A 14,018-nucleotide genomic window follows, 5' to 3' on the forward strand; every position below is an offset into this window, starting at 1 on the left:
TATATTTACAGCATAACTTTCAGGTTTGAATCTATTATATTTAGTTTGAGTTTGATCAACTAATTTTATAGTTTTAAGAATGTTATTTATTCCACAGATGTGATGGGCACATCTTTTAAGAATACATAAAGATGTGCTAAATATTCCCTCCACTTATGCTCCCTGTTTATTTTGCCATCACTCATTCTGGACAGTGAAACTAGACGGATATATTTTCCAGGCAGTTTCACGCTCAAGTTCTTATGCATTAACGCAATACTGTTGTTCAGACTGCAAGCAGAGCAAGGAGAATGTTTAAGTCTCTGTCCCCTCGAAGCATCTGTTTAAATGTAATTACTTTTTAATTCATTAAAACGTTTTTATAAATATTAGGGTTTGTAAAAATAATAATAAATAATAAATAACAAAACCAGAATTATGAACCTAAATTACAGGGACATTGTGAAAGCTGTGAGTGAATTATATTTGGAGGTAAAATTCATACTACATAGATACGTTCATTGGTGATTCGGGATTAGATTTAATTGCGTCCAGAATTGAAAAGGTGGCACACTATCTAATTAGCCATTTACAATATGAGGCTTTTTTCCGCTTGGATGTTGATTTTTTTAGTTAATATTGTTCCAAGATGTTAAAAATGACTGCAGTCTGCAGCAACACGGGAAAAAAACCAGTGGTTAAATATGTCTGACTTGTGGAGATAATTCAAATGGAAAAAAATCCAGGTCATTGGCCTTTTTAAACAGACCCCAGGCAATATTTACTCCTCCATAAATAGCAAAGTCACATGAATTGTGTTCAGTAAAGCCTGCAAAACAAAAAATAATAATTTACAGACTGAAACACAAACTGTGGCTCATGTGTTCACTGGGAAGGATTAAGAGAGCTTGCTGAATGCTCTGTGCTTAGTGACTGGGGTGTCAGGTCTGTTGGAAAGAGAGTGGATCATGTCACTTTAGGTACTCCATCCCCATACAGCAAGATGGAAATGCTGGGGTTCTTCTGCAGATTAAGTGCCACATAGGAGGCAGTCTTTGCTGTTACATTTCAGTGTGGCCGAAACAAGCACTGCTGCTTTTACCACCATGACTAAGGCCGCCTCTACACAGGGAAATTTACCAGAGTATGTCCACACTACCCGCCGGATCGGCGGGTAATGATCGATCTATCAGGCATCAATTTATCGCATCTTGTCTTGCTGCGATAAATCAATCCCCAAACGTGCTCCCATCGACTCCGGAACTCCACCAGGTCAAGATGCGGAAGCGGACTTGACAGGAGAGCAGCAGCTGTCGATCCCACCCATGAGGATGGGAGGCAAGTCGAAATAAGATATACCTACTTCAGCTACGCTATTCTCGTGGCTGAAGGTGCGTCTCTTACATCGACGCCTCCCCCCGCAGTGTAGACTAGGCCCCTGGGTTACTATACCAGCATAGTTATACTGCTATACTTATACAGGCGTATTTCCTTGTGTAGACCAGCCCTAACATGAATGTACATTCTCCCATAACTTCAAGAATAATGTTTACTTAACTTGCTGCAAATAATGTGTTATGGATGGTATGAAGGAGAAACCAAACAGACAGATTGTAATTAATATCACTTGCCTCTTAATAAGCGCTTTTCATCCATTGATCTCAAAGCACTTTACAAAAGAGGTATCATAATCCCTATTTTACAGATGGGTAAACTGAGTAACAGAGAGTGAAGTGACTTGCCCAAAATCACCCAGTAGCCTAGGGCCAAGCCACAAACAGAACTCAGGTCTCATGAATCTCAGTCCAGTGTTCTATCCACTTGGCCTAGCCTTACCAAACAGGCAAAAAGACATCCCTCAGAACTTTGATTGCTATTGTTAAGTGTTGCCAACTCTCATGATTTTATCCTGAGTGTCACAATATTTTTAGTTTAGGACCCAGCTTCTTGACTCATATTGTTGAGAATCTCAACTGTCTTTAAAAAAAAAAAGTTTCTAGCTCACTATTGTGGAGGAAAACTTGAAAACATGAAGCAAGTGCATGCTAAAGGCTCAGAAACTAGAGGGCAAATCAAAGGAATCCAAATTTATTTTTTAAAACGTCATGATTTTTTTGGCCTGGACTCACGATTTTTTAATGCTGGGGACTGGCAATACTGCTTCTTGTTTTTATGATTCTGTAGAAAAGTTTCAAAAATATCCTTAAGCAGACTATGGAATAGGAGGTGGTCCACAAAAAAAATCTACATTAAGACATGATCTAAATTATGAAAGTGTTTGAAACCTGTGTATACTGAACATCTGGCATCCCACCATGGGATTTACTAAGCATATCCATTCTTCTAGTTTGTTTCTCTTTGTTATGGCCTATATATCTATTTTATTTGTCCTGGCCATTTTTTGCTTTATATTGGCTGCCACAATCACTAAGTTTTCTGATCAGAGTTTATTTCTAACAAGCATTAACTCATGTCAGGAACCTGCTGAGAGGCAGACAGAATTCCAATTGGTAAGCTTTTTGATAAGAACATACGAGTGACCATACTGGGTCAGACCAAAGGTCCATCTAACCCAGTATCCTGTTCCGACAGCAGCCAGTGCCATGTGCCCCAGAGTAAATGAATAGAACAGGTAATCATCAAGTGATCCATCCCCTCTTGCCCATTCCCAGCTTCTGGAAAACAGAGGCTAGGGACACCATCCCTGCCCATCCTAGCTAATAGCCAATGATGGACCTATCCTCCATGAATTTATCTGGTTCTTTTTTTGAACCCTGTTATAGTCTTGGCCTTCACAACATCCTCTGGCAAAGAGCTCCACAGACTGACTGTGCACTGTGTAAAAAAATACTTCCTTTTGTTCGTTTTAAACCTGATGCCTATTAATTTCATTTGGTGACCCCCCTAGTTCTTGAGTTATGAGAAGGAGTAAATAACACTTTCTTATTTACTTTTTTGCTGTTATGGATTGTGTATGTATGAAAACAATTAAACTCAGCAAAGCACTTAAACACATCAAACATTAAGTATGTAAGTCCCATTGAAATCACTGGCACTTCAGCACATGCTTAAAGTTAAGCAGATGCTTAAGTTCTTTGCTGAATCAGAGCCAAAACTGTAAAAAATAAGAAAAACGTATGCATATATAGCCAGTCCATCATCTGTATTTACATGACCATGAACTAAGACATTCAAATGTCTGTCTCAAAAGTGGGGCAATGTGTGTATGGGGAGGAGTGGAATCAAATTTTAATGTGGGTGTACACATTACTGTACACAAACACACTTTCCATGTAGTCTAGCAGTTAGGATTGCTGTTTTTCACCTAGAAAGCCCAAGTTCAACTCCCAGAAAGTGAATTACACAGGATTTCTACTTTTTGAGAGAAGTGTAGATTTTGTGTTTAAGACATGACAGGGATTCAGTTTCTAGCTTGTCATTGACTTCCTGTGTGACATTGGGCAAGTCACTTAATCTCTTATCCTCAGTTCTCCACCTGTAAAGGGAGAATAATGCTTCCTTTCCTCCACCCTTTGTCTGTCTTATCTATAGACTGTAAGCCGTTCAGGCCAGGCACTGTCTCTTACTACATGTGGGCTCAAGCCTGCAAGATGCTGAGCACTTTGGCCCAGCAAAGCATTCAAGCATGTCAGTAGTTCCACTGACACCAGCAGACTATTCATGTCCTTAAAGTTAAGCATGTGCTTTGCTGGACTCAGGCTAAAGTGCTGCTGAGCACTTTGCAGTGTCAAGTATGTGTGTACAGCAATTAACATCATGGGGCTCTAAGGACTACTGTAATACAAACTAATAACTCACACTGCCTAAGTCACTGCAGTCATCAACGAAAGTCACAGTCAGTATGTAGGGATAAAGACAAAAAAAGTACAGCCCAAGAATAGTGAGCTACAGGAGTAGCTCCAGTAGGCCAGTTACTGGTAGTGGAGAGAACTGAGAAACACCTGAAGACATCGGATATGGGGCTAGTCGAGGACAACAGTAACATACACACAAGTCAGTCCATCCCTTCTACCATAACTAACCGTGTACACTCTTCTTGGTCACTCAATGTATGAGCAGCCCCTGCAGTTGATGCTGGAGGCCCTGGATTCCTTCTAGGATGATTATAAGTGACGTGTGATTTCACTGCGTGCACTGCCGTTTGTGACACCTCGCAACATACCGCAGCCATTAGCTCTGCCTCGCTCAGCACTGAGCGACGTGCTCAGCACACCCCTGAGAGGTGCTTGGCATAGATCCAACCTGAGGCCTCGGATATGCTGGCCACGATCCCTGCAGCTGGCGCGGGGCAGGTGCCTGACACCCGGGCGCACAGCGCTGCTGACACGCCTCACCGCTCCCTGAGGAGAGCAGCCTCCTCCGGCTCCCTCCCTCCCTGACAAGTTTGACAGACTCGCCCCGCCAAGAGGGACCGAACCATATGAACACAAAGTCTCGCTTCGAAGAGTTCCCCACTCTGGATTGGCTCCCGCACACCCCGCCTTATTACTGGGATCCTATCACGCTCCGGCTCACCACAAGACCTGCCGCCCACATTGCCACCTTCTGTTGGCCAACCCTGTTGTCGATCACTAAGGCCGGAGGTCGCGCGGCATCGGCGCCCCCACCGCCATCTCGGTCTTTTAATTGGTTGCTCTTCTCCCGTCAATCATTCACGCGCATGCAGCAACTGCCACCCCAACCACTCCTCCTCCCGCCAATCTATGCCCCGCCTCTTTCCCCTCCCACCTCTGGCAAGTTCAGCGGGCGCTCTAGCTCGCCGGCCCTGGGGGTTTCACGGCGCGACGGGGTCGGTGCTACCGCGGCCCTGGGGAGACACGGAGATACTCGGGAACCCGCGGTCTGAGCTGACCGGGCCACGTGGGAGCACGATGACAGCGGAGGCGCGGGGGGCTCCCGGCGGTGGCTGAGGGGCGGGCGGGGGGAACGTGCCTCTCAGGCGAGCTCGGCCCGTGACAGCGAGCTCCGCGCGCACTGGCACAGGCGAGCCCGGCGGAGGCGAGGAGGACATAGGCGAACCCAGCTCTCGCGCTATCTCTGGCGGCTCGGGTGGCGCTCGCTGCGGGGAGAGCGTGAGCCGCGCGGATCGCTCCCGTCCCGTCCCCCGGAAAGTTTAGCGTGTGACGGCCGTGCCCGCCCCGCGGCTCCACTAGGGAAAGTTTCGGGAGCCGGCTCCGCAAGGAGGAAGTTACACGCGAAGCAGGAGCTTGGGAACGACGCGGCTCGGACTGAGGAGTCTCCCAGCGCTTGGATAAAGTAGGCTTCGTCAGCGAGCCCGGCCGGGATTGGGCCGCTCGCCGTCGGGATCCCCTCCGTTTTTTGGGGGGGATCTTGGCTCCTTTTCCCGCCTCTCTTTCCCCACCGCTTTGATATATGCTTCTGGGGAGCGGCGCCCCCCTCTTCACCGCCCAGCCATGTCGGCGGCCATCTCTGCCTCGGAGAAGGTGGATGGCTTCACGCGGAAATCGGTGCGCAAGGCTCAGAGGCAGAAGCGCTCGCAGGGCTCTTCGCAGTTCCGGAGTCAGAGCAGCCAGGTGGAGCTCTCGCCTCTGCCCCAGCTCAAAGGTACGGCCCGACACTCGCCAGCCCTGGGCTACAGGTGCTGCACTGCTAACCACCTTTCCAATTCCGAGCTCGTTCTAGCCTCCCCCTTTCTCCGTCTCTGGGCTTCTCCCCGCTCCAGTCCCCAGCTCAGGCTTATCTTCCCTCCTTTTCCTCTCCTGGATCTCCAAGCCCCGAGCTCGCCTTCTGCTGTCCCCTTTAGTCCTCCTTGACCGTTCTCCTTGCGCTTTTCTCCCTGTATTGTTCAAGTAGTGACTGTCAGGAGGTGTAACCCTCCCACAAATACTTCCAGACCCAGAGCTTGTCTCGCCGGGGGTCCATATTCGTCGTATGTAAACAAACGTCCAGCAGCTCTGTTACAATTTGCTGCCCGTTGAAGGATTAACTCAGCTAGTGGTTCAAGATTACTTGCAACCCCTTTTCTGAGTAATTGAGATTAAATGCTTGGCTTTGACCCGGCAAATCAGTGAAATTCCAAATCCTCCTTTCGTGACTGCAAGTTGTGCTGGGGGGGGGGGGGAAGGAAACTGACTGTTTTAAAAATCGTGGTGTGAATGGAGTTTCCTCTTCCTGTGAGATTTTACACTGGCAAACACTGTATTTATAGTATTCTAATTTATCCAAGAAAATGTGTTCTAGATCTGTGTCACTTGTTTTGGCCTAATTGCTCCTGCCCACCAGTGTTAGAGGATTTTGAGTGAACCATTTCTCTTGTTTCAGTTTAATTCTTCACAAATTACCATTAAAAGCTCTTCTACTGGTACAGTCTCACATAGTTCACCAACGTTAAATTGGCCAAATTACAAAGTATTTGTATGTTATCTTTTAAGGTAATAATTGGAGATATACCAATCTCCTAGAACTGGAAGGGACCTTGAAAGGTCATTGAGTCTAGCCCCCTGCCTTCACTAGCAGGACCAGTTTTTGCCCTAGATCCCTAAGTGGCCCCCTCAAGGATTAAACTCACAACCATGAGTTTAGCAGGCCATTGCTCAAACCACTGAGCTATCCTTCCCTCACATTTAAATGTTACATGGAAATTAGTTTCATGAGGCTATTGCAGGACAGACTCTAGTTTCTTACGAAAACAAACCTAAATCTCCATAGTCTTGCACATATTTTAAATAGAAAATTAAAGTTATGCGTGGTCTTTAAAGCCACAATCATACAAAAATGTTATTAGATGGTGAATACAGATTTGATTAAGACAGTGATTGACAAAATTCAAAAGAACCTTAGAGGTAAAGATGAGTTGTATTTTAAAAGTTATGCAGTTTATTGATAGCTTCAAAAGAGCATCATGCTTGTCTTGTAAGCAGACTAGTAAAGAGGGGAGAGGGAGGCTCAGTGGCTTGAGCATTGGCTTGCTAAACCCAGGGTTGTGAGTTCAGTCCTTGAAGGGGCCATTTAGGGAACTGGGGTAAAAAACAAAACAAAACAAACAAAACCACTGTCTGGGGATTGGTCTTGCTTTGAGCAGGGGGTTGGATTAGATGACCTGCTGAGGTCTCTTCTAACCCTGATATTCTATGAAAAAGCTCTTGTGAAAAATCCCACTATTATCAGGATTAGACTTGCTGCAAGGTTCAGTATAACACAGTTAACATAAAAGTTTCAGTTACTTGATTTTCCCTGAATCTCCCTATTTAATTTTTTTGCAGTCACAGTTGTATATTTTAAGAAAACACAATGAGAGAAATGTTTAACAGACCCACTTAGAGGAAAGTGACTGACTGTAGGGGAAAAGAGTGAAACAAACGATCCAAGTGCTGCTAAATGCAAATAAACAGAGTGGGGGATTTTTTTTCCCCACATCTGTTAAAGTCATTACAGCTCATAAGACAACAGGAGAGGGAAAAATATGTTCAAACAGTTGAGTATTTGACAGATCAGTGACTTTTTCCTGTTCACTATATTATGCAATTTTTGCTAACTAGTATAATTTGCAGGCAAGATAGTAAAAAACCTGGAAAAATTGTTTGAAACATGAACTAAGTTCCTACAGTTCATAAGTCTAAACTCCATTGTGCTTTAATAGTCAATACTTGATACGTTTTGCTCCAATGGTTTCTGATTTCTATATCTCTAGTAAACCATATTAAAAACTCTCAATAGCTGATATCAGAGCCCTTGCATTAGAGATCACGTATGGGTGGCTCTTTCAGCAATATGGTGACATTTTACACAAATCTTAGGCCCTCATCCTGCAAAGACTCAAGCACATGCTTAACTTGCATGTGTAGTCCCATTGAAGTCTGTGAAACTACATACATGCTTGAAATCTCTGCTGAATTGAGGCTTTAATGCCAACTGTTCAGTCTAGTGAAGCTTTCAATTTTGTGTGTGCAGTTTTGTGTCCACAATTACTTGTACTTGCAGTTTAGGTCACTTAACCATCTCAATCCCTGAAAAGTGCCAGAATTGGGCCAGAAGTCTATAAAGCCTTAAACCTGTAAACTGAATCTGCACGGGCAAACACCTGCAAAGAGCTTTATGATTGGGTTTGAAGGGACCTAAATTAAGGGTGTGAAATTGTATTTATTTGTGCTCCCAGTTTATACGTGTTTCTGTGGATTAAAATTAATCTCAGCTGCTTCAAAACATAATTGACCAAAATGTAGTTTCTTTTTAAAAAGACCCTGTCATTAAACTATTTTTTCAAAACTGCAAACTATTGCTCTATGCTAAGTGCCCCAAATAACCAATCTGAGAGGCAGGTGGCACACTAGTAACATAAAGCTTGCATATTCCCACCCACCCCCATTTCTTAGGAAATTTGTCTAAACTGCAAATCACTGGCTCCTGCTCCATGTGATTCTCCTGAAGCATACACTGTACTAATAACAGCACACTTCTCTCCCCGTCCCCCCTGAAATACGCTGGGCCTCCAAAAACGCATGGTTTCATAGAACTTTTGTTCCCAATCATGCATTCTGCGCTCCCCCCCCCCCCCCAAATAGTTTGACCTCACTCTAAGACCAGTTCCAAACAGAGTTCTGTGGTAGGTGTGATGCTAAGACTGTAGTACATCCTGGGTCATTGCATACAGCAGAGGTCCGTGGAAGGGGCTAAAAAAGAAAAATGGCATTATGTTGGTTGCCTAGGGGCATTAAGTGCACACTTCTGAAATTAGGTACATTTTTGTTTTCCCAGACAGGTTATGTTTTTAAAGAAAAGTTAAAACCTGCTGTGTTAGGAGGAAGTATTAGGTAAATAAAGTGACACTTGACTACTGTACTCTTCTTTATACCAAATATATAGTTAACCTAGTTTAGTCACAACTACTACATCATTTTACAGAAAATGCGATCATAATAAAAATTCCAAAACAGCCTGTAAGTTTCTGCCAGACTGGTCTAGAATGCTCATGCACCAAAACCAATCAGGCTATCATTATAAATGTCTGTTTGGCTAAAATAATTTAAAAAGAAACTAATCTAGGAAATGTTGGTGGGTGACTGGAATGTGAACCTCCTTATCAAAAATTGTCTTGTACGTTTCCACAAGGATATATGTAGTACTGTTTGAAAACCTGTAGACATTTTTTATATTTACTCCTGGGGGAATTCTGCACCACTGTGCATGTGCAGAATTCATATCTCCTGCAGATTTCTTTGCTTCTCAGCCCCCCCCCAAAAGAGACTGGCAGGGAAGCAAAGAGAAGCTGCAAGAGCAGTCTGGCAGCACTCCCTTGCAGTGCAGGTACTTTGCTGGACCAGCCGGCACAGAGGTAAGTCACCGCAGAGCTAGGGATGCCCCAGCCAGTGGCTCCTACTCGGATCAGGTGCTAGTCCCAGTTTGGTTGGAGGCAGGAGAGGATGGGACTTCCTCTTCCCCTGCAAGGAGTGGCTAGAGCTGGATCAGAGACACCCCCAGAAACCTTCCCCCGACTGCAGGAAGCTCAGCTTCCTCCCCTCCTTCCTGTCCCCATTGCTCCCCAGCTGTGGGGGGCAGGGTCGCTGTATAGGGAGCTGCTCACCTGACCCTCGTGCATCTAGACCTCCCATACCCAGTCACTCCTGCCAAGCCTCACCTTGTACACCCAGGCCCCCCCTCCAAACCCAAACTCCACCCCATTGAACCTCAGCCCTTGCCTCCGGAGCCCCACCTCTGCACCCAGACCAACCCCACTGAGCTCCCTGCACTCAAACCTCCACTCTGACTAGCCCCATCCCCCTGCATCAACCTGAGCCATCACATGCAGACTGACCTCCAGTTAGCTGCACTCAGATCCCCACCCCGGTAAGCTCCCCACACCCAGACCTATCTGCTGAGCCCCAACCACTTTCACCTGGAAGCCCCTGCACCTGGAACCTCCTGAAGCAACGAGCATCCAGATCCCCCCATGCCTAGAACCCCCACTGGGCTGCATGCACCCAGATTGTCCCACACAGAGTCCTCTCTCCCTACACCTGGATCCCCCCCCCACTTGGATCCTGCCTGGTTGAGCCTGCCTGTCCTATATCTGGTGCTCCTGGAGCAGAGGGGCAGGGCCCCAGGGTGTTTCTGGGGCAGGCCCAGGCTTGTGCTGGGTCAGGGTTGGGTACAGCCTCACCACTGAGTCCATGTGTCCGGGAGAGAGAGCGGGGGCTGCAGGGTGATCTCCACCTTCATGTAACCAGTAGCATTTGCTCCCCACTGTCATGCTGGAGCCTCTGCATTTATTTAACAAATAAAACTTGCAGAATTTTAAAATATTGTATGCATAGTTTTTAGGTGCAGAATGCCCTCAGGAGTAATATATATTGAGGTTAAACACATTACTATGGCTGGGCAGTACCAAAATCTGTTAATTCAGATGTGTGTCACAAGAGTGGGAGAAATCTGCTCAGGTAGTAAGTAATCTGCTAGTTACCGGTATAACAAAGACATCCTATGTGAAATAGCTGTTAACTTGATTTTTTTTATGAATGGTTTCATTCTGGATGTTCTTTCAGGTTGTGATTGTGTGTTGGAATAAACCAGTTTTGCCTCATTTTAGACAAGAGGTCAGCAAGACCTTACTAGTGGCAGAGTATAAAAAAAATAGAATTATGCTCTCCTTTAGTCAGATTGTCTTATGTTTTCCTTGTACATACATGATGCAGGCAGAGTCCACTTTGTGATATTATTTAATCTCAAGAAGCCAACTGTTCCTGGGTAAGGCTTTAAAAATAGTTAAAACTGTGGCAGACTTAAAAAATTTACATTAAAACAGTCTTCCTGTTCCTTTTCACTTGGATTTTTGTGAAACTTTAGACAAATGAGGAATTTGTATTATGTACTTATTCTAAAATACAGTGTTGGATAACACCCACTTTCAAAACTAAGTATGATCTCTCATAGTGTTAAGGTTAAACACGTGTATTGTTAAACATGTATTATGTAAATACATGTATTTGATATATTTAAAACACATACTGCAGTTTAGCAACATACAATCATTGAATTCTTAAACTTTTCTTTAGAAAGAATTATTGTAATTTTACATCAAAATCTGCTACGAGCAGTTTTGAAAGTAGTGTATTGGCTTGTGTTTATGAATTGAAGCAAGAAAACTTTTTTTTACTGATTTTAAAAAAAGTGGTGAAACATCAGAAGCAATGAGACAAGCCTTTTTGCAAAGCAAGCAACTCATTGCTTCTGGAGAGCAAAATTATTTAAGATTAAGTACAGGCAGTAAAGTAGATGTACATATTTCCTATACAACACTCTCCCTTTGTACTGTATTTATAAAGAATAAGAATTTCCTGATGGCTTTTTGTAATCTTCTCAAACTGTAAATCTAGAAAAAACATTTTCAAACACTGCATGATGGAAATAAAAGAATAATTAAAATAGTAAAATCTAACGTTTGTTTACTTAAGTTTGTTTACAAATGAGCCTAGCTTCTGGTGGAAAACGGATTGGCTGTTACAGTGGAAGAATTGGAAGCGGGTCAAAGAATCCATCAGCTGCAAGGCTTGGGAAAGGCAATAGGATCTCTGTGCTAGGGATGATGACAGTTGGGGGAAGAGAATCTGTAATTAGAGACTCAATAAGATTTTTCCAGTATAAAAAAAACTTGAACATCCAAATATGGGAACTAAAAATTAGTAACAATAGTATTTACTCCTCAACCCTCCAGGGAGGTAGTTTAGACTTCATTGAAAACCAGATGCTGCATCTCAGCTAAGCTTTAATGGCTACGTTACAAAAATGTAAATATGTAGAACTTACATTAAAGTTGAACTTGTACACAACTTAAATCCATCAAGATCAGACAACCTTAAATTTATGTTTTGGATATCCGTAATCCATTGTGTTTCAGAGTAACAAATAGTTCCATTAAAAAAGATAGCTATAGAAGTTGTGTAGTGGGGTCAGCCTCCACAGCACCCCATTGTGGCTCACCATCTGTCTCAGCATCATCAGGCAGGGCCAGGAAAACAAACTTAAAACAATAGTACTAACAGAAACATAACATAGCAGGTCTTCCAACCCAATTTTTTTTTAAATAGAATTCTGACCGTCCAGACTATCCTTGGAGGTCCAGCTCCTGCCTGAGCCATTGACCCTCAGGGCTTTGTTCCTGGAGTCCTTCCCCAATCTGGTTCTCCACAGGCTGGAGTCTTATTCACAGTCTACCTCAGGCTATTGGCCTGGACTTTAGCCTGCTCCAGTGCTTGCTGTAGGAATCTCCTTCTCTTGTCATCCTCTCCCTTCAGGGCCAATCACAGGAGACAACCTCCCCAGCTGAGGTCTCCCAGCCTTTTATGGGCATCAATTGATGCTTTCCAGCTGGGTCTGATAACTTAACCAAGCCATCTGATCCACATCTAACTAGGATCAGTTGGGTATGTGTGTATGTGAGGGATAACTGATCCATTACAGGTAAGGCTGAGCCCAACTCTCCTTAAAGGGCTGGTGAGCCTGTCACAAGTTTTTGAGTAATGTTGTGTTGTCTTGTGCTTCCCCAAAGAAAGCATCCATCAAAAACGCTGGCCTGGTCCACTGTAATGTCAACTTAATAAAAATCTGTCCATTGTACATTAAGGAAATGTCTCTGTATGGTAGCTCTTTCATAGGTTTGGTGAATTGTTTCCTTACCTTCCTGAGGATTCACCCTATTATTTCTCTATTTTATATCTTTTATCATGGTGGATAAGATTTCCTTTGAGGGGAGTAAACTCTTAATTGAGTGGAGGATCTGTGAGATTTTTTTAATATAAATGTTACAAATATATTTACAATACACACAGATGTAGCAAAAATTGCTCTTCAGTCTAGCAAGAAATTCATAATTTTGAAAGAGAACCAAGAACAGTTCTTTAGCACTCGATGCAGAATTCTTTTTTTGGATTGGTATGGAGTGCTGTACAAAAAAACTGAGCAACTGAATTTCTTCCAAGTTAAGAAACTATTACTAGTTTATCAAGTGGAACATCTGGGCTCTAATTCTTACAAGAAGTAACCTTTCTTGTCCTTAGGCTTGGATTTTTTAATTTTTAGAATATACTTCCATCAAGTGTAATTCCTAAATGTAGAGCCTAATGACAGTCTTCACATGAAGAACTTTTCTATTTAAATCTTTTGCATCTTCTATGTGCCAACTTAGTATCAGATTTCTTTCCATATTCATTGCTTTATAGTTTTAGTCAGATATTGGGTTTACAGGTGCTAGGTTTAAAGTAATTTAGCTGTCCAATCAAGAAAGCTAATTGTAATATTTATTCAAGGCATGCTGCATTTATCTGATCAAAAGAACATTACATGTGGGAAGGATATGTGGAACTCTCTAATAAATTTTAAGTGAATTCTGTGCTTTTAAACAGTGCCACATTAACAGCTCTTGTGGATAAACAAAAATGGTCTCCCAACAGGTGTAGGATGCACAGCAACTTTTCAAGATTCCTCACCAATATTCTTCTAACCTGGACTTGAAAGGGCCTAATGGCCATTGAGGGATGATGTAGCTCCTCTTTTGTGCCCATGTAATCTTGACACGGTTATCTTGACTGGGAGATAATGCTAAGGTTGCAGGCCTGATGGCAGGAAGTGAATTTTGAAAAGGGACTTGGAGAAGAGGGTGGGGCCATTGCTTTATTGGGACAATAAATATTAAATAATGCCAATTTTCTCTGTGGTGGTGTGAGAAAAACTGCTAGGAATTGGACTGAACCCAGCAGCTTATTTTTCATAGGCAAATTAATAATATTGGTCACTGTGTAACTGGGCTATTGCTTTTCCTTCAGTTTTGCTGCTTTCATGTTCATGGAAGTTTATATGTCTTAAGGATATTGCTAGTGGAATACCTCTTGACTTACTATATGCAGATCAAGCAGGACTGTCTATGGTAGAGTTTTGTAACACTTTCTTTTACAAGGTTCTAGTTTTCAGTTGCTTATAACTTTGCTATAACTGTTTGGACTGAAGTTTTCCATGCCAAGTATGGAAAACTTTTTGAACCATGCCTCCGGTTAATTTTTTTAGGCCTT

At 43.3% G+C, this 14,018-nt stretch overlaps 1 protein-coding gene across 1 annotated transcript in view; it reads left to right on the plus strand.

Annotated features, from left to right (window-relative positions):
* The first annotated feature begins 5,174 nt into the window (after nucleotides 1-5,174).
* The window catches only part of PPP2R5A (protein phosphatase 2 regulatory subunit B'alpha), a 109,235-nt gene continuing 100,391 nt past the window's right edge, over nucleotides 5,175-14,018 (plus strand). The window contains exon 1 of the mRNA XM_050951896.1: nucleotides 5,175-5,565. Within this exon, the coding sequence (XP_050807853.1) occupies nucleotides 5,415-5,565 (151 nt within the window). The 5' untranslated portion in view covers nucleotides 5,175-5,414. The remainder of the gene's footprint in view (nucleotides 5,566-14,018) is intronic.

The sequence above is a fragment of the Gopherus flavomarginatus genome, chromosome 4 (assembly GCF_025201925.1).
Source record: "Gopherus flavomarginatus isolate rGopFla2 chromosome 4, rGopFla2.mat.asm, whole genome shotgun sequence".
Taxonomy (NCBI): domain Eukaryota; kingdom Metazoa; phylum Chordata; order Testudines; family Testudinidae; genus Gopherus; species Gopherus flavomarginatus.